This window comes from Capra hircus, chromosome 7 (assembly GCF_001704415.2).
Source record: "Capra hircus breed San Clemente chromosome 7, ASM170441v1, whole genome shotgun sequence".
NCBI classification, from domain to species: domain Eukaryota; kingdom Metazoa; phylum Chordata; class Mammalia; order Artiodactyla; family Bovidae; genus Capra; species Capra hircus.
The window spans coordinates 67156399-67181337 of NC_030814.1; the positions used below are offsets into that span (position 1 = coordinate 67156399).

General features: G+C 57.9%; 1 protein-coding gene across 3 annotated transcripts; it reads right to left on the reverse strand.

Annotated features, from left to right (window-relative positions):
- On the reverse strand, positions 22 to 24865 carry PALM (paralemmin). Of its 3 annotated transcripts, XM_018050502.1 has the most exons (9): positions 24761 to 24865; positions 14077 to 14128; positions 13505 to 13585; positions 13168 to 13298; positions 11273 to 11426; positions 9749 to 9770; positions 8155 to 8214; positions 5634 to 5765; positions 22 to 2089 (listed from the first exon to the last, which is right to left on the reverse strand). In XM_018050502.1, the coding sequence occupies exons 1-9, from the start codon at positions 24763 to 24765 to the stop codon at positions 1560 to 1562; spliced, it is 1167 nt and encodes a 388-aa protein (XP_017905991.1). In that variant the 5' UTR covers positions 24766 to 24865; the 3' UTR covers positions 22 to 1559. The 3 variants fall into 3 exon arrangements, with proteins under 3 accessions (XP_017905991.1, XP_017905992.1, XP_017905993.1); XM_018050503.1 differs by lacking the exon at positions 5634 to 5765; XM_018050504.1 differs by lacking the exons at positions 14077 to 14128; positions 24761 to 24865 and having other exon boundaries at positions 13168 to 13337.

Genomic DNA, 24939 nt, shown 5'->3' on the forward strand with positions numbered 1-24939 from the left:
CTCAAGAATTCCAGCCCTGGGGCTGTTCACACTGTTTATTTGCTTCTCTGGGAAAGTCAAGAACATGGGGCCTCATCACACATTGAAAGCAGAGGGGGGCAGCAAGGGCACTTTAGCGGAGGCTCACGGCTCGAGGACTCGGGTGAACTCGAGGAGAAAGGGGGGTCCCACAGCCACTACTCAGGTCCTCAGAGAGGACCTCTCATCCCAGCCACCCAGGGGCGGAGCTGAGACGGGGACCCAGGCTGCCATCCAGAGCGGGCCCTGCACCCACCCTTCTGAGGTGGGGAGGAGCCTGGGCCGTGGGCACCAGGCTGCAGGCCCCTAGTGGAGGGGCCAAGATGGGGCCTGGTCATCCGCAGCCCACACACGAGAGGGCCTGTGAGCATGTGCACGAATTTGCCTCTGGGGACAAGTGTGGCTGCAACCAAGGAGATGTGTCTGTACATCTTGGTGTCAGCTACCCCCAGGAGGGGAGCCCCCCGCCTCTCACCCCTTTCAGTGTGGGGGAGGCAGGTGCACATCAGGCTGGGCAGCAAATGGAGGTCTCCAGCTGCAATCCAGGGGAAGCTCCCTGTCCCAGGTAAGCAGGGTGCCCTCCTCCACTGCCCGGAATGCGCCAAGCCCAGCAGAGCTGGCGGTGGGCCCAATCTCTGTGGTATGGTAGGGGATACCCGGGACCCTGGTCCAAGCAGGCTGGAAAAGGGGCCAGGGGCAGTCCCCTAGGGTCCCCAAATTAGCACCAGGAGGATAGGGGGGCCCAGTGGGAGTGGGAGCTCAGGATGGGGCTTGCACGGCCCTGCCTTGTGCAGGATGCATCTCGAAGACCCCTGGCCCAGCCCGGCCAGAAGACAGCACAGGGGTCACACCCTGCCTAAGTGGGGGGCGTGGCCCCAGGGTGCCCCCTTCCCATGTTCCATCGCCCACTGGCTGTGCCCAAAGAGAGCACTGAGGGGAGGGGCGCATTGGCTGGGGGTGTCCAGAGGGGCTCATGTTCATCCCAAGACCTTGAGCCGGGGCTCCCTGGAGAGGCACAGCCTCACCTCAGTTGCCCGAGATCCTGGCCAGGCGCCTTGGCCTGGGAACCCTGCCACAGAGGCTGAGCGGGGACAGTGCAGGCTCCCAGGACCCCTGGCTCCCAGGGTCCCTCTCCTGGGGGGTTGTCCCCTCAGGGACGTCATTGGAGGGGGCAGGAAGGCACAGGCAGGAGGCCCAGAGGGAGGTGGGCTGGCATGGGGCCACGTTGAGGCCCTGGGTCACACCGGCCAGGAGCTGCCGTGACATGGGAGGCCCTCGTTTGGGGAGAAGCGGGTGTGTCCATGTCTCTCCTACCAGGCGTGGGTGCACGGCTCAGTGGTTTAGGGTGTGTGGGGGGTGGTGATGGGATGGGGGACCCCTGTCCCTCTCTTTCCAGTGAAAGAAAACTCGGAAGGAACACGTGACAACACGGCAGGTCCTGGGCCTGTGACTGTGGGTGGAGGGTGGGCAGGCGCCGGGAGGGCCGGGCTGTAGGTGTCTGGTACAGAGGGCAGGGCCAGGGTCTGGGGGAGCCGGGCAGGTCACATGATGGAGCAGCATTTACAGCGCTGCTTCTTCATGTCGAGGTCCTGGGGCTCGGTGGCGGGGGCCTCAGGCCCCACCTGGTTCTCTTCCCTGGAGCTCTCAGTGGCGGGGGGCTCGGCCGCACTGCCGTTGGGCGGGGCAGGCTCCTTGGGCTCGGCTGCATCCTCGATGACCACCAGCTCTGCTGTGATGGTGTCCTGCAAACCCAGCACCTTCTGGGTCTCGGCCTCATCCTCCACATTCTGGTAGCCCATGAAGATCATGGTGACTGGGGGCTCCTGGCCAGGCTGGATGCCAGGCGGGCCCGAGGTGGCCTCCCCAGGCTGGGCCTGAACGCCAGTGATCTCCCGCCTGGAGGGCGTGGTCCGGACAGCCTCTTCTGATGGCCCCCGGGTTTCTACTGCCCCAACCACTGACCCCGCCTCGTTCAGCGTGACCTCGTCCGCCTTGTGGATGAGTTCGTCCACCTCTGAGGAACTCAGCGGGTGAATCCCATTCTCTGCCGTGCCATCCATGGCGTGGACCACTGGTATGGGGGGAGAGAGAGAGTGTGAGCTGGTTCCCAGACCGGAGGGAGGGCCTGGCAAGGCTGAGAGCCACCTCTAGGCTAAAGGGGAATCATAAACTAAATTACACCTTTAGAACCGACTGACAAGCAAAGCCCTGATTGGGATCAGTGCGCACGGCCAAGTTGGCACACAGAGGAAAATGTGTAGACACAAGAGCATGTGTTAGAAAACAAGAAAGAATAAATGAACTCGGATTTTATTGCCCTGCAGCGTGAAGTATTTCCATATTCCCCAGCCAACTTGCTCCCAGGCCATCACTTTTCAAAGTAGGTCTATTATTTTTTCCATTGCAAAAATGGTGAAAATGGAGTTCAAAGAAGGTAAGTAACAAGTAACTGGTCCAAGGTCACACAGCTGGCTGGGCCTGAAGCTGATCTTTCTCCCCAGTCTAGGTGTATTTCCCTTCATGAGGATTTGCAGGGAGTCTGATTTCATGTGGATGATCTTAAACAAAAATTTAGTCCATTCACCCATCTTTCTTGTTTTCTCATCAATGCCCTCGAAGGCTATACATTTTCCTCTGAGTTACATTTTGGCTGCAGCTCATGGATTACGTTAGGTCATTCTGTTTGAAGTGTAAATGTCTTATCATTTCCATTTTGACTGACTGTCTCTTTAAGCCAAGATTTATTTAGAAGAGTGTTTTAAACCTGGGAAAGAGGAGAACTGTGGTCCAGGAACACAGCATGTAAGATATAACATTGTGACAAGACATAGTCACTTTCTAAAATGCTCGACCTCTGTTTGACAAGAATGTGCATCCTCCCTTGGGCAGAGTTTTATAAGGACAATCAAGCTTGTTAAGCATATTTTCCAGATCTCTCCAGCTTTCATCATTCATGTCTTTCTGATGTGTCATTTTCTAACCTGTGTTACAGTCTCTAAGACCGGATGTCAGCACCTGGGAGGAGTCCCCACTGTGGTCTGACGCCAGCCCTGGATCACAGCCCTTCTAGAAACACAGCTACCCAGCTGCTTAGGGTGGAGGGAGGGACACACTGAGTGCCCTAGAAACTCTCCTCCTCTGGGGCCAAGGGTCAGGTTTGGCAGTATCTGGGTTCCGGCCAGAAGGAAAGTGCTTTCCACTCTCGGTTTCCTAACTCCTGCGGAGGGGCATCCATGATTCAAGGCCTTGCAGTGACTCTGGGCTGGAGGCCCAGAAGGTGGGGGATGTCCAGGCCGAGCAGAACCAAGCTAGGTATTTCCCACTGGCCACTGCTCCAAGGTAGGAACCCGAGCCCTTGGCTGCCATGGAAACAGATGACCTTCCCATTGCTAAGCAACCAGAGTCCAGTCTGGCGGGTCTTGAGTCCCCAGGGGCTGGGCCAGGCTGGGCTCAGTGGCCAAGGTAAGGACCTTCCATGAGCACAGACATCTCTGCCCCTTGGCCTTGTGTGGCCATCCTGTGTCCAGGAAATAGAGCAGCTGGGACATGCCCAGAACCACATAGCTGGTGAGAACTGGAGCCAGGATTCCACTTGGGTCAAAGATCCCCAAGTACAGCAGAGCTGGGTTGTGACAGGACTTCTTTAATAACATCCTGGATGTCCCAGAGGCCTGAACCTCTAAGAACACGAGGCTCTGGAATCAAAACCACAGTGAGATACCACTTCACACCCACTTAGGATGGCAATTATAATTTAAAATGGTTGATAATAAGGGTTGTTGAGGATGCGGAAAAACTGGAACCCTAATGCACTGCTGGTGGAAAAATAAAATGGTAATGCCACTGTGGAAAACACCACAGCAGTTCTTCAAACAGTTAAACAGAATTCCCACATGATCCAGCAATTCCACGCCTAGGTATTACCCAAGAGAAATGAAAACATACTCCCACACAAAACCTGTATAGCATAAAACCAAAGGGTGGAAACATCCTAAACGTCCATGAACTGATGCCTAGATAAACAAAATGTGGTCCATCTACACACTGAACTATCACTCAGCCATAAAATATAAACATGGATGAACCTTGAAAACATGATGCTCAGTGAGAGAAGCAAGAAACAAAAGGTCACATAGTATATCATTCCATTGATGGGAAACGTCCAGAACAGGCCAGTCCACTGAGAGAGTGGGTTCGGGGTTGCCATGGTGGGGATGGGGAGGGATGGGGTTTCTATTTGAGGGAAAGAATGTTCTAGAACCAGATACTGAGGGCATACAACATGGAGAGTTTTCACTGGGTTGTGCATGGAATTGTACGTGTGTCCTGCATCTCTGTCTCCAAATTCCATCTTCTCCTGAGGGAAGCATTTACCAGACTCGTTAATGGACCCTGGGGCTGAGCTGTGCTAATTTTATACCTAACTCAAGCGATCAGCTCGGGGAACCTCAGGTCCTGAAGAAAGCAAATGCTTACCTTGACTCCAAATGTACCGTTAATTTTTTTTTTCTTTTGCTGCCCATGGCTTGTGTGGAGCACCTGGGTACCTGGGGATATCTGACCTGACTCACCCCACCCTCAGTACCTGGGGATCTTAGTTCCCCAACCAGGGATTGAATGCAGGCCCTCCACAGTAAAAGCACAGAGTCCTAACCACTGAGCCACCAGGGAAGTCTCTTAAAGGTTTCTTGAAATGCTGTCTTTAGGAAAGTATGTTTTCTTCTTTTTCTGGTAGCACAGCAAATGTTGCCCCAAACTTCCTCTCCCTAAGCGGGACATACCAAAAATGAACAAAAGTTTAAATGCCAAGACCATTATGAGACGGTTGTCTAAATACTGATGGATCTCACAGCTTAAAGGAAAGTTTTCCTTAGATTTTTAAAAAAGAAAGTGAATTTTACATTCTGTGAATTATATGGGGGTGGGGGGAGGGACTTTGGAGCTTTCGCCCAAGGCTGCCCTCCCCTCCTATTTCCAGCTGCCAGAGAGAACCCTAGAAACCAAACCAGGTCTCAGCTCCATGGCCCTTCCAACACACACACACACACACACACACCCCACCCCTGCCAAGGCTCCCCATCCCCCACCCTCTCTGCATCAGCTCCACGGGCTACTCCACAACCCCCAGCCTGTGAACCAAATCCCACCCCAGGGCCTTTGCACCGGCTGTGTGCACACTAGGTGCCCCCTGTGCAGCTGCTTCCCTTCTCTGTCCCTCCCCACTCTGCTGGACCTTCCCTCGGCCCCCTCTGAATCTCTAACGGGGGGCCCTCTGTAGCCTTTACCACAACAGTAATTATTTAAATGAATTATCTGCGAGGATATCTGAGCAGAATTTGAGCAAACTCCAGGAGATAGTGAAGGGCAGGGAAGCCTGGCGTGCTGCAGTCCATGGGTTCGTAAAGAGTCCGACACAACTAAGCGACTGAACAACATCTGTGTGGCAGGGGTTGGAGGGCTCAGCCCGCTGGCGTGGGGGCACCCAAGATGGAGCGGACCTGGCCCAGAGTTCGGCTCCCCGGCCCATCCCGGCGCTGGCCACGCCTCCAGACAGGTTCCGGGATGGAGGGAGGACCGGCCACGGGGCGCCGGCGGGGCAGGGGAGGGGCGCGTACCTTTGGTCTCGTCCTCGTAGACCTTGATGCCCTGAGGGAGGAGCTCCCGGGGGAGCACGGTGGTGCTGGACAGCACCCGGGTCTCCCCCGTCACCTTGTCCTTCTCCACCGTGATCTCCACCGAGTACATGGCTGGCACGAGAGGCACGGGTCAAGCTGCCGCCCACCTGCCCACGTGCCCCCCGCCGGGCTGCAGCCAAGCCAGGGAGGGGAGCCGGCAGCGCAGAGCCAAGCAGCGGGTGCCCTCGTGTGCCCTCGACGCGGCCCTCCTCCCAGCTCAGTATCCCTCCTTGGCTCCCTAGCGCCCACGGGCGTGGGGTCTGAATTCCTGGGCCACTCCGGCCGCCCCGCCCTGACTGCAAAGCCTCGATCAGTTCCAGGGAGGTGGGGGTGTGCCTGGCTCAATCCAGAAAGGATTCAAACGCAAGTGAGCAAGCCTGTGCCCCTCAGCATCCTGGACACTCGTCCTCTGCACTGCTCTTGTAAGGCCACTACTGACGTGTCAACATTCTCATCCCTTCACTGTGGAGAGGGGATGGTCCCCCGGAAGTGCATGGAGCTACAACCCCTGAAGATTACATCCAACGGCCAGCATCTGCCCCTGTTCTGCAGACAGGTCGCCACAAACACCACACAGAGACGCCTCCTGGCAGTGAGGCCACCAGGCCCCCACCCCTCCTCCCATCAGGGAGGGCCCCACATGACCACGCCTAAGACCCCTCCCCGACCTGCCCCTCCTGGGTCTTCCCATTTCTCTCACGGACACTTTTGTTCTCCCTCCTCCCTCTCTTACCGACCCCACTACCTCCCGCACACCCCAACCTTTCCATCTGCAAATTCCAGGGAGCTGCTTTCAAGACTCCCAGAATCCACCCACTGCTCATCCTCCACAGCCCCTGCTTGGAAGAAGTTGCATCCACCCCCACTATCCCTCAACCCCCTTCACCGCATCCCCACACCATCCCTCAGCCCGACCCTCATCTCCTGAGTACCCCCCCAGCATCCCCTACCTTGTCCCACCATGTCCCCCTTCATCCCTTTCCTTCATCTCTCACCATCCCACTCATCATTCCCCCCCCCCCACAATACCCCTATCCTCCACCGTTTCCTCTCACCTTCCCCCCACCCACTATACCCCCAACATCAACCCTCCGGGACGCCCCCGCCCCCCCCCCCGCCCCGCAATCCGCCCCGCCCACAACCTGTTCTCCCTAAGGCCGCCAGTGGGAGCCTGTGAGCTGCGAGCAGGCACGCCCCTGCTTTACCCACCCCCAGCTCTCTGCAGCCCCACACCCGGCATGGGCCGCCCCCGTCTCTTCCTCGCCCTCACCTCCTGCCCCTCCCCCTCGCTCATTCCACACCGACCAGCACGAGGTCCCTGCCATCCACCGGTGCCCACAGACCAGACGTGGTCCAGACTTGACCTTTGCACTGGCAGTGCCCCTCTGTCTGCATGCCTGGCTACCTCACTTCCTTTATCCTTGCTCAGATGTCACCTCCTAAGTTAGACCTCCCCTGAGCCCTGTGATTCAAATTGTGCCCCACTCCAGCTCCCTGCGTTCCGCCTTGACCCTCATCAGAGCACCTGCTGTCTGGGCTGCAACCTTCTTGCCAGGCTCATAGCAGGTGCTCAGCAAGCACTTGGAGACTGAATGAATGAATGAAAAATGCTCGGTATCACCACATCCCTACACAGCCTAACACCCCACCATCAGACATAGTTGGGCAGGTTGTGCATTGCTCAAGGTCACCAGCTGGGGGCATGTAGCTTTGTAATTTTCTGCCCACTTCTCTGACACTGAGACCCTGAGGGTGCCCCCTCCTTCTCTAGGCTTCCCCTGCCACCCTCTCCTTCTCTTGACTGTCATTACATCCTGGTCTTCACTCCCCTCTCTGGTTTTGTGCCTCCAAACTTAGCTACAAGGTTCTGCTATTTGTCATGACTTCAGTCGCTTTCAGGATTAGATTTGTGCCTGACTCTGGGCACAAGGTCACTACAATCCCCACCACCACCAGGTTCCAGCTGTCAAGTGATCAAGCAGGGATTTGAACCCAACCTTATTGAGCACTAATCCCAAGTCTGTCCTGCTTGGTTACCTCCAGGAATGGGGTGCTCACTTCCTCTCCCGAGGCAGCCCAAAGACAGTGAAGGAGGGAAAGTTTGAAGCGAGCATGTGAGCCTGTGTCCACCCCTGCCAGGACCCAGAGCAAGTGGTGATGTTAGGGAGATAGAAGCCAGGAAGGGGCATCAGATTAGAGCCGCCATGCGAGGGGGCCCGTCTTCTCAGGGAAGCTGGGCCAGCTTGTGATGGGCGTGCCAAAGCAGAGGGGGCACCCGGCCCCACCCAGGCTCAGATCTGTGGCCTTGGTCCAGCCACTCCCCACTAAAACCACAGACCCCACCTGGTGATGCTGATGGTTGCATCTGCACCAGGCCTGGCCCCCCAACCCAGCCCCCACAGGGCCAACACTCAGCTCAGGACAGCAGCTGGATGTGGACCCCAACCTGGGGCCAACCCACCTGCCTTCATCATGGTGGAGCCGTCGACTGTCCTCAGAGGCGTGTTGGAGATTTGCTTCTCTGCTCACGATGGTGGTGGTGGGGGGAAAAGAGTGAAGAGAGATGGATTCAGAGGGGAGATCACATAGCCCCCCCCCCCCCAAGATGTGGGACTTCACCCAGACACATGGAAACCCTCCAGGCACCTGGACACCTCCAGACACTTAGACCACCTTCCCACATACTCACACAGATACCTGGACCCTCTCCCTAACACACGCCTGCACCTGGACCCATCCACACACATGTGCGTGCCCTGAACACCCAGACACACATGGAATCACTCCCCGCAAAGAGAAAACACGCTTCAGTCCCATAGTCCATGACCCATCTCTTGGTCCAAATGATTTTCACAAAATCCCTGAGCAGCCTGCATGGATTTTTTTTTAATTATTAATTTTTAATTCCACAGTAAGATGAGGAGACAGACTCTCCTCATAAATAATTAACTCCTGAAAAATCAGGCCAGAGACACTTCTGACCATACCTCCAGTCCTGGCTGGTGGTGCTCTTTCCAGGCTCTACACACAGAAATAGACATGCTGAATATATATTTAAAGATATAACTTTGTATTAAGGAAATTTTAATATAGCTAATAAACCATTATAGCTAACTGTACATATTGAAGTGTCATGTGTACACGTGAAGTATTTGTAAATGTGTACATCACATACCTATAATAAATTTGTACGTGGGCTAAAATCTCTCCCAGAATTCAAACTCTGGGCTTTTTTGTTTCCTGGATGTCAGTCTTCCACATCTCTGTGTGTGGAGGATCCTTGTCTTTTTTTTTTTTATGGCCATGCCACGCGGTTTGGAGGATCTTAGTTCCCTCATCACGGACTGAACCCAGGCTCCAGCAACAGAAGCACCAAGTTCTAACCACTGGACCACTAGGGGAACTCCTCTTTGTCCTTTTAAGTGGTGCACAATCTCCAGGACAGCCAGGATCTTGATTTTTCATCCTCACTGACCCCATTTCACAGATGGGAAAACTGAGGCCCCCACTTGCCCTGGAGCCCAGAGCAAGTGGGCATGGAACCAGGGCTGGGCCCGCCAAGGCCAGGCACTCCAGGTGGACACTATGAACCCACGATGGGGCTAAGACCTCAGGCAGATATGCCCCTGTGAGGCCTGCTTCCTCATCTGTAATGCAGGTGCTACATCAGTCCATCCAGGGAGCTTGTGAAAATTCGATGAAATGATGTTGAGGGGCCCTGGGCCCAGCTCAGAGTCTGGGTTTGCTGAGTGCAATGACAGTGCAAGCCATTAAGCTTTTTTATTATCACTTTTTAGCAACAATAACACCTTAAAGGGGCTTCCCTGGAAAGAACCCGTCTGCCAATGCAGGAGACGTGGATTCGATCTCTGATTCGGGGAGATGCCTTGGTATTCTTGCCTGGCAAATCCCATGGTCAGAGGAGCCTGGCAGGCTCCAGTCCATGAGGCCGTAAGAGTCGCACACGACTTAAAGGCACCCTTCCCCTGCCTGCCATCTCCTGTCTGGCCACCAGAGGGCGCCGGGGCCCTGCCCGCCCCTTCCCTAAGACGTACCTTTGGGCGTGCCCACCGGGGTCTGCAAGAAAGAAAGGGGAGGGGTCAGGGTGTTGGCGCCCCCTTCCGCCGCCCAAGGTCCCACCGGCCGAGGCCCAAGCCTGAGCGGGGCGTGGTTCAGCGCTGACCCCATTGGAGGGACCGTCTCCTTCTGGACCCATCCCCCACCCCGCCCTAGCCTGTGACAGCCAGAAACGCTCCTGCCTGCTCAGCTTCCAGGGGCTCGCAATGCTCCCAGAACAAAGTCCAACCCTTCCTGATGACCCCTGGGGCCTCTTCGGCCTCTTCCGCCTCTTCCCACCCCTGGCCGGCCTCCTGGCTCTTCCGTGAGCCGCGTCCCTCCACTTGGAAGGCCCTTCCCGGATTTCTGCTTGGCTGGCTGCTTGCTCAGCCCCCATGACCACCCGACCTAAAGGTGTCTCCGCGCCCCCATCCCGGGTTGTCCCTCAGGTTACCATGTCATTTACCCGGCCAGGAGATGGGCCAGGAGGCAGGTATAGTGAGGGGAGTGGCCATACCAGCACTCAGTCTGTGCTCAGTCAACTTCACTGAAAGCCCCCTCTCAACTTGAGTCTGTGCCTTGAGAACTCTTATTCAGTCTTTAAAACCCACCTCCTCTAGGAAGCCTGCCCAGTTCTCCCATGAAACAAACACCTCACTGGGGACTCCACAGTGCCCTAAGCTTCCCCAGGATAGGTCCTTACACCTTCCCGTGTTTGCAGCTGATTGATACATGCACATCTGCCCACTTAAAAACAGCTCAAGAAGGCCAAGGTCTGGGACTACATCCTCCGGTTCTGCCCCAACCAAGCCTTGGCAAGCAGTGAGGGTGGGTGTGTCGGCTCCAGACTGAAACTATCATAGGAGCAGCAAGGCACACAGCAGGGATGTTCCCTGGGCTGGAGCTCACCGGGGTGGGGGAAACAAGGATAGGTCGGGGGAGAGAAGGCTTGCCCCACAGGGCCCTTGAGTCCTAAAGACAACAAGGGTCGTCAGGAGACTTCCGAATTTGCCTTAACATGCTGCGGTAACCACGAGCTCAGGGTCTGGTTTCACCTGAGCCTGGCATACACGTCACAGCCTAGAATTAACAGCTAAGCCTAGTAAAGACTACTCCACTGTGTGGCCTTGAGCCAGTCTCTCAACCTCTTTGGGCCGAAGTCTTTTTCATCAAATGGGGAGTGCAGCTCCACCTGAAAGGGCTGCATGCAGATAAACAGGTGATGCCCATTGTGTTGGTGAACCTAGGAAGGATGACAAGCAGGTGGTCTTCGGGGAAGACCCTCTACCCATGAAGCGCTCGTTTTTCACTGATTCTTTAAATACCCGTGACGCCCCTGTCTGGCGGGGAAACTGAGGCCCCGGGAGGCCAAGCAAGGCGTGCAGACGACGCAGCTGGGATGTGGCCGGGCTGGGATGTGGATGTGCACGCATTTGGGATGTAGGGCGCCCACAGCCACAGCCCCGGAGGCAGTGGGTGCTTCAGGACCTGGGCCAGCAGGGTGGCGCCCCGGAACCTCTTACCTGCGGAGAGTTCGGCACCGCCTCGGCTCTCTGGTCTTCTGGGGCGGGGCTCGGGGCGGGGCCGGGGGCGGGGCTCGGGGCAGGCACGCTCCCCCTGGCGGCGGCAGTGGGCAGCGCATCCGTGTTCTCCAGCTCCTCGATCTCCTGCTCCAGCCTGGGGAGTGTGCACGAGGTGACCACCCTGCTGGACACTTCTGGAGCCCGGCACCGCCAGGCGCGTCCAGGAGGGCTTTCTTGACTCGCGTGTCTCCTAACGACCCTGCGAGGTGGTCTCCTTCGCGCTCCCGGCGGGGAAATGGAGGTAAGTAAGCTGCAGAGCCGAGACCCAAACCCAGGCCGGCCGGTCCCGGACCCTTGTGCTGCCCGAGTCACTGTTTACTCCTCTGTTCGCTTCCAACACACTCTTCTTTTTCCACTCAAATACATTTATGTTTACAAGAAACTTTATCTCTCCAGGGAAACTGGAAAAACCATGTCACTTTCCAAGTTTTAGGAGATAATGGTGCTCATAAATGCAGTAAAAACAAAGCTGGCATATTCAATCCTGCCCCAGGCATCAACTGCCTACGCCTTTGGGGTGCAGGCACTCAGGACCCGGGAGATAGGAGATGTTTTCCTTGAAGACTCAGTACAGACTAGGGAGGTGGGTAGTCTGCTGCTGCTGCTGCTAAGTCGCTTCAGTCGTGTCCGACTCTGTGCGACCCCATAGACGGCAGTCCACCATGCTCCCCAGTCCCTGGGATTCTCCAGGCAAGAACACTGGAGTGGGTTGCCATTTCCTTCTCCAGTGCATGAAAGTGAAAAGTGAAAGTGAAGTCACTGAGTCGTGTCCAACTCTCAGCAACCCCATGGACTGCAGCCTACCAGGCTCCTCCGTCCATGGGATTTTCCAGGCAAGAGTACTGGAGTGGGGTGCCATTGCCTTCTCAGCAGCCCCCTAACAAACTGAGCCCAGCTCAGCAGACTGGACACAGCTGGGGTCAGCCTGGAGGGCTTCCCGGAGGAGGTGTCCAGGTGAAGACACTGATCGGGCAAAATGCAGGTGATGGAACCACCTGAGGAGCGTGTAGCCCTGAGGGGAAGAAAGCCAAGGCCCCCCGAAAGCCAGCCACACAGTGGGGCTCAAGGGATGCCCTCCTTGCCACCCCCTACCCAGGGCTGCACCCAGCAGGATGGATTGAGCAGAAGCCCACCTCATCCAACCCCCAGGGACTGGTAATTCCCACTGACCATCCTTCCCACCTGCAAGTGCCCCTCAACCTGCTTAGTCCTGAGTGGCCCTCCAGGCCACGTCTCAGCCCTGCCTCCTCTGGGCACATGCTCCCAGGTTGAGGAACTGAGGCCTGGGGAGGAGACCCCAGCCAAGCTGCCCCCACTTTCTTCCAAACCAAATGCACCCAGACAGGATCCTGAGGTCCCCATGGGGCGGCAGGCCAGGGTGCCACAGCCAGCACATGCCTTTCAGGCCTCCCCTGGCCAGTGGACATTGGAATTTTGGCTGTCACTTCCCTCTGCCTGACCCCGCTGCCCCGGGAACTGAGCCCGGGCCTCCTGCCCGGCTGCCCGCCTGCTCGGAAACTCTTCGGTGCTTTTGTCCCAGGCCAGGGGGATGGTCACTTTCCCCGGCCTGCCCCCTCCCCCAGCTTCCTGCAGGCCAGCTGCAGTGCCTCCTGCCTCTGTGGCTCCAGGAGCGCTGGGAAGACCAGCTGGGCTGGCGCCAGGAAGCCCCGGGGGAGACTGCATCTCCGTCCTCAAAGACCTGTCTTCAGAGACCTCCATGGCCCAGACTGCTCACCCCTCACCCCTGCGTGGCTGCGGGGTTGGGAGGAGGAGGGGTCAGGCGGGCAGCACCCACCCCCAGTCACTCCCCAGCTCTGAGGCTTGTGGCCCCCCACCTGGAGATGGACTCCTCCAGGTGCCGCGCCTTCTGCTCGTCCTCCTGCATCTGTCTCCTCATGTCCTCATCCCCCTCTGAGGCCGAAGACGGTGTCCCCTCCAGCAGCCAGCGTTCCCGCAGCGCCTTGGACTGGGGCAGTGGGCACCAAGGTCAAAGTCAGGGTCAGGGCTGGGGTCGGGGTCAGATGAGGGTCTGAGTTGGCACTGGAATCAGGGTGGGGGTCGTCTCAGCCCTCCTGCTCCCCGCCCCTAAGTCCCGGATCCGGCTGAGGCAGGGGTCCCTGGATGCTGCCCCCCTTCCGCCCCCCCCACCCCCAGCTGAGGCTCCGCGCGGACCTTCAGGTGCTGCAGCTGCCTCCGGTCATCCTCCAGCTGCCGGCGCCTGTTCTCGATCTCTGCCTGCCTCCGCCGCTTCTCCTGCAGACCCCGCACATGGTAAGGGTAGGCTGGGGCCGCGGAGACCCCACAGCTACCCAGACTTCACCCACGCAGGTCCCACTTGTTCTGTGAACAGCACCCACTTGGCCCACTGCACCTCCACCTGCACCCAGCTTGTTCCCCCACCCTCCCCCACCTTGTCCCTTCACCAGGAAGGACTACCTGCTTCCCCCAAACTTCCCCCAGCCTTGCCACAAGGGCAAGTTCCTTGCCCGCCACCCCCTCCACTGCAGGGGGGCTGCCCAGGGGCTCTGAGAAGCTTCTCAGCCGAAGTCCACATGCTGAAGACTAAGGGGCGCTCAACGTTTTAATTTTGTGGGGAGATGCTAGCAGGCACTGAAGTGTCCCACACTGCACCTGCGATCTGAGACCCTGAGCCCCAAGCTGGGTGTGGGGAGCACCTGAGACCCTGCGTCCCCCCCAATCTCCCCCCCATGCCCACCCCATCCTTGGGACCCGGAACAACTCACTGCAATGGCCTGCAGCCGCTCCTGCTGGGATGGGGTCTCTGCCGCCAGGACCCTGGGAGGACAGAAAAGATCAAGTCGGGGGTTGACCCCCAACATTGCTTTCAGCAGATCCAGTTCAAATTCCCACCCTATGTCTTCCTGCTGGATGAGCCCAAGATGAGATCGTTCCACACCCTCCTTGTCCCCATGCAAGATTATCCCTGCATTAATTCTCCCACAAACCCTCCTGCCACTCCTCAGGGCAGGGACAAGGGACAGGACAGGTGAGGCCTGGTCCAGACACCTAGGGAGGGCTTGGGAAGGGGAGAGCATTGAAGCTGGGCTCTGAAGGATGCATAGGAGTTCCCTGGGAATAGAAACCTGGACTAGAGGGTCTCTTCCAGACTGAGAGACTGACCAAGACAGCCCCTTCCTCATCCTTCTCCAGCTCTGGGAGAAACACTTGGAGGAAGAGAGACCCTCCAGCTCCACCCCCTACCCCTTGGCTGCCAAGTCCTTGATGCTGTTCTGGTACTTCTGGTGTCTCCCTCACTGGCTGCCTCCGGAGTCTTCCAGGACCCCAACAGCTCAGAGAGAGCTGTGAGCCTCCCAAGAACACACAGCAAAAAAGTAGCAAAGCTTAAATCCAACCCCAGATTCTTTCCTCATCTCACCCATGTTTTGCTTGTTTCTTTCATTTTTTATTTTTGCTGCACCATGAGGTTTGCAGGATCTTAGTTCCCCAGCCAAGGATTGAAGCCGGCCCCAGCAGTGACAGCAGAGTCCTAACCACTGAGCTGCCAGGGAAGTCCCCCATCCATGTTTTCTGAGAGCCCACCCAGTGCAGTATTAGCCTTAAGCTGGTATGCAGTAAGAGTTAGATAAATGCCAGTGTTGCCAGATGCTCTTAAAGGGACAGGACATCATGCTGTTGAGGATCTGGGGACTTCAGAGACGGCACAGGACCTGGAAGATAGGTCATCCTTGCCCCTCCCCTTGATCCCCTGCATCCCCCTCCCTACCTGGGGTGGAGGGGGGAGGAGCTTTCAGAACCCGCCCCCTCCCTTCCAGGTCTCCCGGTCTCTGGAAGCTGCACACAGTAGCTGCAGAGTGAAATGGTCAGACGAATGATGCCCTGAACATCTCCTCCTCCTCAGGGTAACCTCGAGCTTCCAGCGGGTGGAGGGTCCTCAGCCTGAGTGGGGGCTTCCAGACCATCTGCCTCAAACCTCTGATAAACCACAGGGCCACTCTGGGAGGGACTGACTGACGGGAGGCCTCATTTCATATGGGAGGGCCTGGCAGTGGGAGCCAGACCACCCCGACCTGTTCCACTCCCCACCTCCCCCCGCCCCCCCATCTGCCCCGACCCCCTTATCTTCACAGGCACTGAAATTACAGACGGTACTTTGGACCCCACCCACCCTCAGCCTTGACTCAGGGCCCAGAGCCACCCCGAGGCCTCCACACTCTCTGCCCATCTGGCCTTCATTTCCCCATTTGCACACAGCTCTGGGCCCTCCTGCTATGTCACCCCCAAACCGTGGTTTAGAAGGGGAACAGTGTGAAAGGTCCACCCCAGCCCAAGCCCCTGTGCGCGTACACACAAACACACACACACACACACACACGCACCCCCTGTAGCTGCTCGGCGGACACCTATCCCGGGGCAGCAGTGACCCGGTCACCCGCCTTACTTGGGTCTAGTTTCCTGGCCATGCTGAGACCTGTGAAGTCATCTGGCTCCCATGCCCCGGCCAGGTGACTCCACCCAGCTTCTCCCTTCCTGTGAGGCAGCACCTGCCCCCCTGTGCCTCCCAGGGGCCCAGCACACCAGCCGCACCCCTGTAGCTTCCCCTTCTCCTTCCTCAGGGAGCCTGCATTCAGCTGGGTGGAGTTCAAGAAAGGTTTGGTCCAGCTGACCGGCTCAGATGCCCTTCCTGAAGGGCCAGACCAGTAGGATTTCTGGGTCTGCCCCATCACCTTGTGTGATACAGACAGGGTGACATGCCATGCTCCCCAACATGGGCCCATCCCCTCAGTTCTTGCAAACCCCACACTCTCCAGCCCAGCCCAAGCCTCTACCATCACCTGCCACCTCCCTGAACCCTGACAGCCCACAACTAGAAGCTGCTTCTCAAAATGAGAATCCAAACCTATCATTCTCCTGCTCTCAAGTCCCCTGGCTCCCATCACCCCTTGAAAACCCACCCCCTGGCATAGCCCAGCCCCCACCCTCTCCCCTGCCCTGGTGCCTGACCTCTGCTCTCCCTCCCGCTTGTGCTCACTCTGTTCCAGCCACCAGGACCTCCTGTGGCGCCTGCCCTGAACCAAGTTCATTCTTAGCTCAGGGCCTTTACACTTGATGTTCCCTCTGCCTGCTATGCTCTTCCCATAGTTGGAAACTGAGGCCCAGAGAGGGTGAGTCACTTGTCCAAAGTCACATAGCTACAAAGTGGCAGAGCTGGGATTCGAACCACAGCTGCTCAGCCCCAGGCTGTACCACAGGCCTTCCCTTTTCTGCACAGCTCTAGTTCAGCCTCCAGGAGCCCACCCAGGCAGGAGGCAGAGTTGCAAGAGGGAGGCATAGCAGCTGAGACCCCAGTACAAACAGGGCCACAGAGGGCAGGGGGACCAATCTGCTTAATACTGGGTCCCCACCCTGGGGGGGCGGGTAGGTGGCCATTGAGGCTGGATACAGGGACACAGAGATGGCTGTGAGGCCAGCTCGCCAAGCTGGAGACAAGGCGGGCAGTGTCCTTACTGGGGCAGCCAGTCCCTGCAGGGCCAAGCCAGGACAGGGGAAGTTTAGACGAGCACAGTGAGGAGAGGCTCCGGCCCAGGCAGAGAATTTCCATCTCTCCCCACCCGTCTCCTGTCTCAGCCCCAGGGGCACGGTCTATGTGCCCCCACTCAGGTGTCCCTCCCCAGGCCTGGGGTCCCCTGAGCCGCCCCACCCTACCCAGCCCCTGGGCTCAGCCACTGTGGGTGATGGATGGCTGGGCCCACGGGAGGCGGTCGCCCTGGCAACCGCGCCATCCCCATGGCAACGCAGAGGCCCGCTGGCGCTCAGGGGTGGGGCCGGCGCCGAGCATCTCCCACCCCCAGCCCGGCCCTAAGGGGCTGAGGGGCTGCCTGCCCAGGGCTTCAGGGGTTGCCTGCACCGGGTGGGACCCGAATGGGTAACTAGGTCTGTCCCACCCCCGGGGCAGGAGGAGGGCTTCCAGGGTCTGGCGATAGGGGCGTCCACCCAGGGAAGGGCTTCTATCCGGGAAGGGTCTGAACCCGCCCTTGGCGTGAGGCAGCCAAGGTCAAGCCAAGATAAGGCTCGGCATCATAAATCCGAAAAACAAAACAAAACAAGAGGCTGGAACTCCCTAACAAATCAGGAATAGAATAGGAACCATGTTCCGCGGGCAGGACTCAGCCGCACTTTATGGAGAGGAAACTGAGTCTGGTGGCAGCCAAGAGTCCGATCTCCCGAAGATCTTGTGAGGGACGTGGGATAATTATGGCCGTTTTATCAATGAAGTATCTAAATGGTGAAGTGAGATCTGCACCCAGACAGGCGGGCAGGCTCCGGGGCGCAGGGAGCGCAGGGTCTCCCTGGCCTGGCTGCGGTGGGGGTGGTCAGTGGGACACCTGAGAAGCTCATTCGGGCTCAGTGAGTAAAGCAGAGGCCAGATCACAAAATGTGTGATTTACACACTGGTCAGAGAAGCTGAGTTTGGGCTGAGGCTTTAGGGCAGCTGCCCCCCTCTGGCTGTGTGACCCGGGGCAAGTCACCTGTGTCTCTGAGCCTCCACTGGCTGCGCTGGGCTACGGGCGACAGCTTGCAGCTGCTGAGGAGGGACAAGCCCTAGACCAGTACGCCCACCGTCAACGCGCGCAGGCGTCTGGTCCCCGCGCGATTATATTTACGGAGCTTGGAGCAGATTCTGGGCTCCAGCGGCCTTGTGGGCGGCTCAGGACTGGGGAGGGCGTCGGCTGCGAGCGCGTGACATAATCGTGGTCCAGGAGATGAGCTAATGAGACCCGAACCCAGCAAGCCCGGCAGAGGCCTCAGTTTTGCAGGCGCTTATTTTTCAAAGGTCCAGAGAAGTTACGCAACCGGCCCAAGGTCACCCAGGGGGCAGGAGGGTCCAGTGTGGGAGGTGGGTGTGGGGGGTGGGGGTCACACTTGTCCTCCCAGAGCCCACGCCCGGCAGCTACAGCCAGAATGAGGGGGTCCCTGTCCAGGCAGGCATGGAGCCCAGCGCTGGAACATTCCTGTGCTAACTGAAAGAAAACAGCTGACAACGACCTTGGCCACGGGTGGTGATCGGGGGAGGCAGAATCACGCGGGGCCAGGGGTGGGGAGGTGAGGGGAGCCTGGTGGCCTCTCCCCACATTGAGTGGAGGATGGAGTTGGGGAGGCTGGTTTCCAGCCCCATCCCTGGCCCCTCCTAAGCACCAACACCTTCCTCGCTACAGATCCGCCCACAGTTCCATCACCCTGAATGAACCTCAGCCTCTCAGCAGCCACTCAAGCCCCTGTGTTTGCCCCTCACTTTTCCCCTTTCTCTCCTTCACCTCCAATCTCAACTCAGACATAGCTGCCTCTTTCAGGGAGCCTTCCTGGGTCTCTTCCCCTCATCAGGAAGGAATTCTTCTCGAAGCCCCTCAGCCCTCAGCACAGGTGAGCCCCTAGAACCACTGATGTCACTGGTGAGGTGGACAGCCCTTGAGGCATGGGCTTTCCAAAAGTTTCCAGGCAGAGAGACATCACCACCAAGGTGGAGACGGCAGTTGCAGCAGGCCACAGACCCAGGAAAGAAAAACTGTTGCCTATTAACCTAGGATAGGGGGCAGGGGAGCTGGACCCTGGCCAGGGCCCTCACAACAGAACAGGGCAGCAGGGCATGAAAGCCCGCCCACCCTCAGGGCCACGCCTCCTCTGGCTTCCAGCAAATGCCTCTGCAGGGACCAGCCTCACAGACCTGCATCCCTCCCCACCCCTCCACTTCCAGTGCCTCAAACATTCCAGGTGCGATCCCACCTCAGGGCCTTTGCATGGACTGTGTCCAGACCTGGGCCACCCTTGCCAGGTCTCCAAGGGGCTCACGACTCCTGGGGCCTGTCTTCAGATGTCACATCCTTACTCCGGCCTTCTCTGACCCTAATTAACCCCAGCACCTCCAACCCCCACCCCCTAGCCCTTATCATCCAGAAAACCTAATGATTTTACTTATTTTGTTGATTTCTCCACAAGGACAATAACTGTCTCTTTTTGTCTCTGCCATGTCCCCAGTATACAGCAGGCACTCAATAAATGTCCACTGGGTGAACATGTGTGCTAGGGTCCTTCCATTTCCAAAAGAGGGCCCCACCTAAGGGCTCCCCCACTTTGTTGCACTCCTGCCTGCCTGACGCCACCCCGGACCATCTGTCCTGTGATCACTTTTTATTTTATCTTTTTTAAAGAAATTCACTGTCACATCTTAAATTCATCTAAAATAGTACCTGGGCTCCCCACATTCAAGAGAGGACAAAGAACAAGCCCCAGCTGCCTGAGAAGTGACTTACAAATTAATACAGGAACAACCTAAGTGCCCACCAACGGATAATGGGTAAATACAAAGTGGTCCTTCCATACACGGGCGGGTCACTCAGCCTTGAAAAGGGGTGGAGCCCTGATGCTCACTGCCAGGTGGACCGACCCTGAGAACACGCTGCTCAGTGAGAGAAGCAGACACAGGACACACAGGGTGTGATTCCACTGATGGGAAACGTCCAGAACAGGCCGATCCACAGACAGGGGACTAGTGGTTGTCCAGGTTTGGGGGGGAGAAGGCAATGGCAACCCACTCCAGTACTCTTGCCTGGAAAATCCCATGGATGGAGGAGCCTGGTAGGCTGTAGTCCATGGGGTCGCTAAGAGTCGGACACGACTGAACGACATCACTTTCACTTTCATGCATTGGAGAAGGAAATGGCAACCCACTCCAGTGTTCTTGCCTGGAGAATCCCAGGGATGGGGGAGCCTGGTGGGCTGCTGTCTATGGGGTCGCACAGAGTCGGACACGACTGAAGCGACTTAGCAGCAGCAGCAGGTTTGGGGGATGGGGTGGGGAGTGAGTCCTGGTGGGAATGGGGTTTTGGGGGGGTTGATGGAATGTTCTGCAATTAGAAGCGATGGCTGTACTGTGCATGTACTAAAAACCACTGGACTCTATGCATGTGCTGAAAACCACTGAGCCACTTTAAACAGGTGCATTGTGTGGTGTGTGAATGATCTCAAACAACCTGGTAAGAATAAATATACACACAGATACAGCAGAGATGCTGACTGTCTCACCAAGGGCCATACTAGGGGGCGAGTCAGCCAGCCCAGGGACATCATAAGGTCCTTCCAGCCCTGCTCTGAGGCTCTTCAGGATTAGCAGGATCTGAACACAACCTGACCTGGTCATCGCCTGCCCACTCCCTGACAGCTGTTACTAGAAGCCCCTGCCAAGCCTTGCTGGCCCCCGACCTGTGCCCCCACTCACCCAGGCTGGGCTCCCAGGCCTGCACTCACTCTTGTTCTTACCTGTCTTCCCACCTCGGGGTCTGGGTCAGGCTTCTCCTCCCAATACCTGGCCCCATCCAGGCTGTCCCAGGGATGGTTCTGACTTGCCCTGAGTTCCTAGTTGAAACCCACAGGCAGGAGACAGAAACAGCAGCCCAGATCTCCACTCCTCAACACCACAACCTCTGCTCAGCCACCTCGTGCTCCACAGAAACCCTATGAAGCATGGTCTTGATGCCCCCTAGCCTCCCAGCACGCCCAGGGACTGGGCTGTCTCACCCTGACTAAGCCTCCCTCTCTGTAGGCAGCTCTGACTATCACAGAGTTCTGAAGTCGGGTCCACGCCCATCCAGACATGGGGTCCTGCCACTCCTCCCCCAGCTCTGGCATTTCTCTGCCGGCTGTCCCCAATGGCCGCCTGTCCAGGCTGAGTCCTGAGCTGCTTCTCCCTGCTCCCTGCTCTGGCCCCTTAGCCAGCAGAGCCTCTTTCTGGTGCCTGGGTCAGCACCTCTCTCCTCTTCTGCTTAGACGCCACCCATGGCTCCCGATGGCTCCCCAGATGAGCAGTGTAGGCCCAGGAGGACCTGGCCCCAAGAGCACAAACTGAAGAATGCTCTCTTCTCCCTACACTTTCCCACCTCTGGTCCTTTGCACGAACCAGTCTTCCCACCTGCTGCACCCTTCTGCCTACCTAGGAAAACTTTTAAGTATCTTTTACAAAAAAGGTCCATAATACAACGGAGCAGGATACCTTTCCCACACCTCAAAGAAGACCCTCCACAGGCTCCCTCAGAGCCTTCTGATCCTGCACAGGGCTACGGTGGTCAGTAGGAAGTGTTTCTTAAATGACCAGATGAGAGACTTCCCTGGCGGTTTGGTGGTTAGAACTTGGTGCTTTCACTGCTAGAACCCAGGTTCTATGCTTGGTAGGGAAACTATGATCTTGCAGGCCACATGGTGTGGCCAAAAACAAACCAACAAACAACCCCCAAAAAAGCAGATGCCAGGCTTCCTGGGTAGAGAAAGGATGGAGGCAGTAGGGTCTCAGACTGGGGGAAAGGTGATGGGATGTTTTTTTAAGAAAGTCAATTCGTTTTCCTGCATCAAAACCTGAACCCTTTGAAGATGGGGCTGGGACCACCCAGGATGCTCCATTCACCAGAAGAGAAAAGTGAGGTTCAGAGAAGGGGGCAGCCTGACCAAGACCCCATGGTGGGTGAGGAAACCCTCTCCATGCTCCACTCCCAAGTCAGCAGCCACAGAGGGTTCCCTGGCAGTGGGTCAAGGGTAGATGGCCCCTGGGAGACCAGACCACAACAAAGTCCACCTCTGTGCCATCCAATCAGCCAACCAGGCTGAAAAACTGATGTCTGGATACCTAGAACCACCAGTCCACAGCCCCTGGACAAGAAGGTGCAAAGGCCCTTCCTCAGCTCCCCTCCCCAGCACCAGAATGCCCAAGAGCAAATGCCAGCATCACCCTCTTCTGGTTGTGTGGCCTCGAGCGTGTTCAGTCACCTCTCCGTGCCTCAGTTTCCCCACCTCACAGGACCAAGTGTGTCCACGGGAACAAAGCATTCAGAAAGGGGCCCAGTACACAGCAAGCACTCAATAATCGTCAAGTAAATGTCACATCTGCACCTCTTAGGCCTCTTTCCTGTCTTCCTGCCACCACCTCTAGGATTATCGTCATGTTCTTCCCTTCAAATCCACTCACTGTTTAAATCCAACCCCTTTGTTTTCAAAGGAAATGTTACCAAGGCTGAGTAAACCAGAAGCCAGTGCCAAAACCATCAGAGTAAAAACACTTAAAAAAAAGATACCATGAAAATAAAAACTTGTTATTAAGTTCTATTATCACTAGATACTGGTTCTGCTTCTCATTAGAGAGGGAGACCAGCACTTGCAGAAGGAGCATTAAGGATGCAGTTAGCACCCAGGTGAGCTGATGATCTCTCTGAAACTGTTCAGGCCTCAGGATGAGAAGGGACCTGATGAGTCCTGACCCAACTCTGCTTTCCTGCCCCCTGCGGGGCCCGATCCTCATGCTCACCAGAGAAGATGTGGACATCTGAGACGGCTGCTTCCAGCTAAGGGGCCAGAGGAGCAGCCCCTCCCCTGGGGCCACCAGCAGACCCTCCCCATGGCAGGATGCACCCAGTTCCCTGTCCCCCAGTTCCCGGCCCCACCCTTGTTCCACCTTTAGAGCACCACCTATCGCCTCCACTGGCTGGTAAGAATTCTTTCTCAAATTAGTGAAAATTTGTTTAATCCTTAAAAAATCTGTCAAATGCTAAACGTCTTTTTAGAAGAAAGTTTCCAGCATCACCATCTCCAGTGATGGCAGAATCCATGGAAACGGAGGGAGGTAAACGATTGTGTCCTGGCGGGGGCTGTGCTCCCATGAAGAAGGACGGAGGGCCGGGCAGGTGTTCATGCAGGGAGCAGATGTAGCCCCTCCCCACCCATCGTCAACTCCAGCGCTGGGGACTGGCTTCCTTGCACAGCTACTCAGGCAGTTAATACCAAGTCCCATCCTACACCTGCACCTAGAAAAAGCAGGGATCCGCCTAATGGGGGGACTCTGACACCAGATCTGACTGTGACCAAGAAGGCCTAGGGTCAGGGCGGCAAGCACCCAGGAGCCCTCTGTGTGCTCTGTGGCCCTGGGGCAGCAGCTGCCTGTCGCTGGGCCTCTATAAACCCGTGCAGAATGAAGGGGGTGGCGGGAAAGGAAACAATGGGGTCCATCATGAATATCTCATCTCATTCCTCTGCTCTGGGTGGGCGTTTCCTCTGTCTACTCGCCTCCTCCCCCAGGCAGCCCCCTTCTCAAGGCCACACCCTGCCCAGGGCCTGCTGTCTGGAGGCCCAGAGGCTCCCTTGGGCCCCTGGGAGCACAGCAGATAAACAAGTGAGGGGACCGTAACAGACAGGTCTGGTCCCCTGCTCCCCTGAGCTCCTGGCTGGGCTCCTGGGCCAGGCTGGGCCTTTGTCTGGGTTTTCAAAAGCAGAGGACACAGGGTGTTGCCTTGCCGGGAGGTGGGGGAAGGAGGCAGTGGCTCCCACCCAGCTGAGGGTGTGGTGGGTCATGGGTGAATCCCCAGAGGAAAGTTGCAGGCTTGGAAAATATACCCAGTGGGAAGGGCCCAGGAGCCAGCCGGGTGGGCTGGTGGACCTCCATGTCTGGGCCCCGGGGCAGGGTGGGGATCTGGCCCAGAGTGGGGCAGTCGCTGGCCCCCCGCATAGGACAGGGGGGCTGCAGGACACCAGACACCGCCTTCCCAGCCCCTGCCCATGTAAACACACCCCACAGCCTCCCTGCACCCACCTGTGGGAGTAGGGGGGGGGGGGGGAATGGCCTGACGCCAGGAACAGAGGACCCGCCCCGTAAATGACCAGGCAAACACACTGGGCACCCACTAGTGCAGAGACCGCCACTGCCTCACAGTCCTTCATCCAAGCCCCGGCACACAGCCCACTCATCCACTCCTACACCGAGCCCCAGGCTAGCAGACTCTTGGCTACATCATTAGGGGCCCCATCTCAGAGGCACTTTCCCCAGGAAGGGAGGGGACCCAAGCTCCGCTGTTGGAAAGCACAGGGACCCCTAGGCTCACACACATGCCAGACCCGGAAGCCTGGAGCAAAGCCCACTAGAAGCCGGGAAATCGGGCGGCTGGACCCCCGCCTTAGCAAGGGCTCCAGACAGCACTTGAGGCCCTTGGGGAGGGCAGCCAGGCGAGGGAGGACCGGCCGGTGCGCGTCCAGGGCACAGGGCGCAGCGAGCGCAGGCCGGGGCTGGGAAGCGAGCTCCAGGCCCGGCGGTGCAGTGAGGAGGGGTCGTCCCGCCGCCCCAGAAGCAGGAGGACCGCAGCCCGCCCGGGGCACGAGGGCGGAGGCACAGTGCGTCCCCTCCCCACACGCTCACGCGTCCCGGGCCGCCCCCAGCCGCCGCCGCCCGAGTCCTCGTGAGCCTGTGGGCCGCCGGGGCCGGGTCGAGGGGGAGGCCTGGGGCGGGCACGGCCCAGCCCGAGTCCCTCCCTGGCTGAGCGGGGGTCTCGGGAGTCCCTCGCCACCTCCCCGCCAGCGCTGTGGGGGCGAGAATCGGGGCCTCAGCCTCCGGGGCTCCCCTGGCGCGAGCGCGCTACTCACTCCATCTCCCCGCCGAGATCAGTGGGTCCGCGAGGCCGGCGGCGGGGGCGCGCGGGGGAGGGCCGGCGGGCTAAGGCCAGGCGGCCGGGGCTGCGCGGCGCGGGGGCGGCGGCACCGGCGCGGGCATCGCCCCGCGCGCGGCTGTTTATTGTCCGCGCGGTGGCGGGCGCGGGGGGTGG

What these genes read in the sequence shown, in the direction of transcription:
- PALM (XM_018050502.1), bottom strand. An exon ending in CTGGAGGAGTCCATCTCCAG is followed by an intron (nt 11,427 to 13,167) that starts GTGGGGGGCCAC and finishes CACACTCCCCAG; the next exon opens with GCTGGAGCAGGAGATCGAGG. An exon ending in CCCGGTGGGCACGCCCAAAG is followed by an intron (nt 8,215 to 9,748) that starts GTACGTCTTAGG and finishes CATCGTGAGCAG; the next exon opens with AGAAGCAAATCTCCAACACG.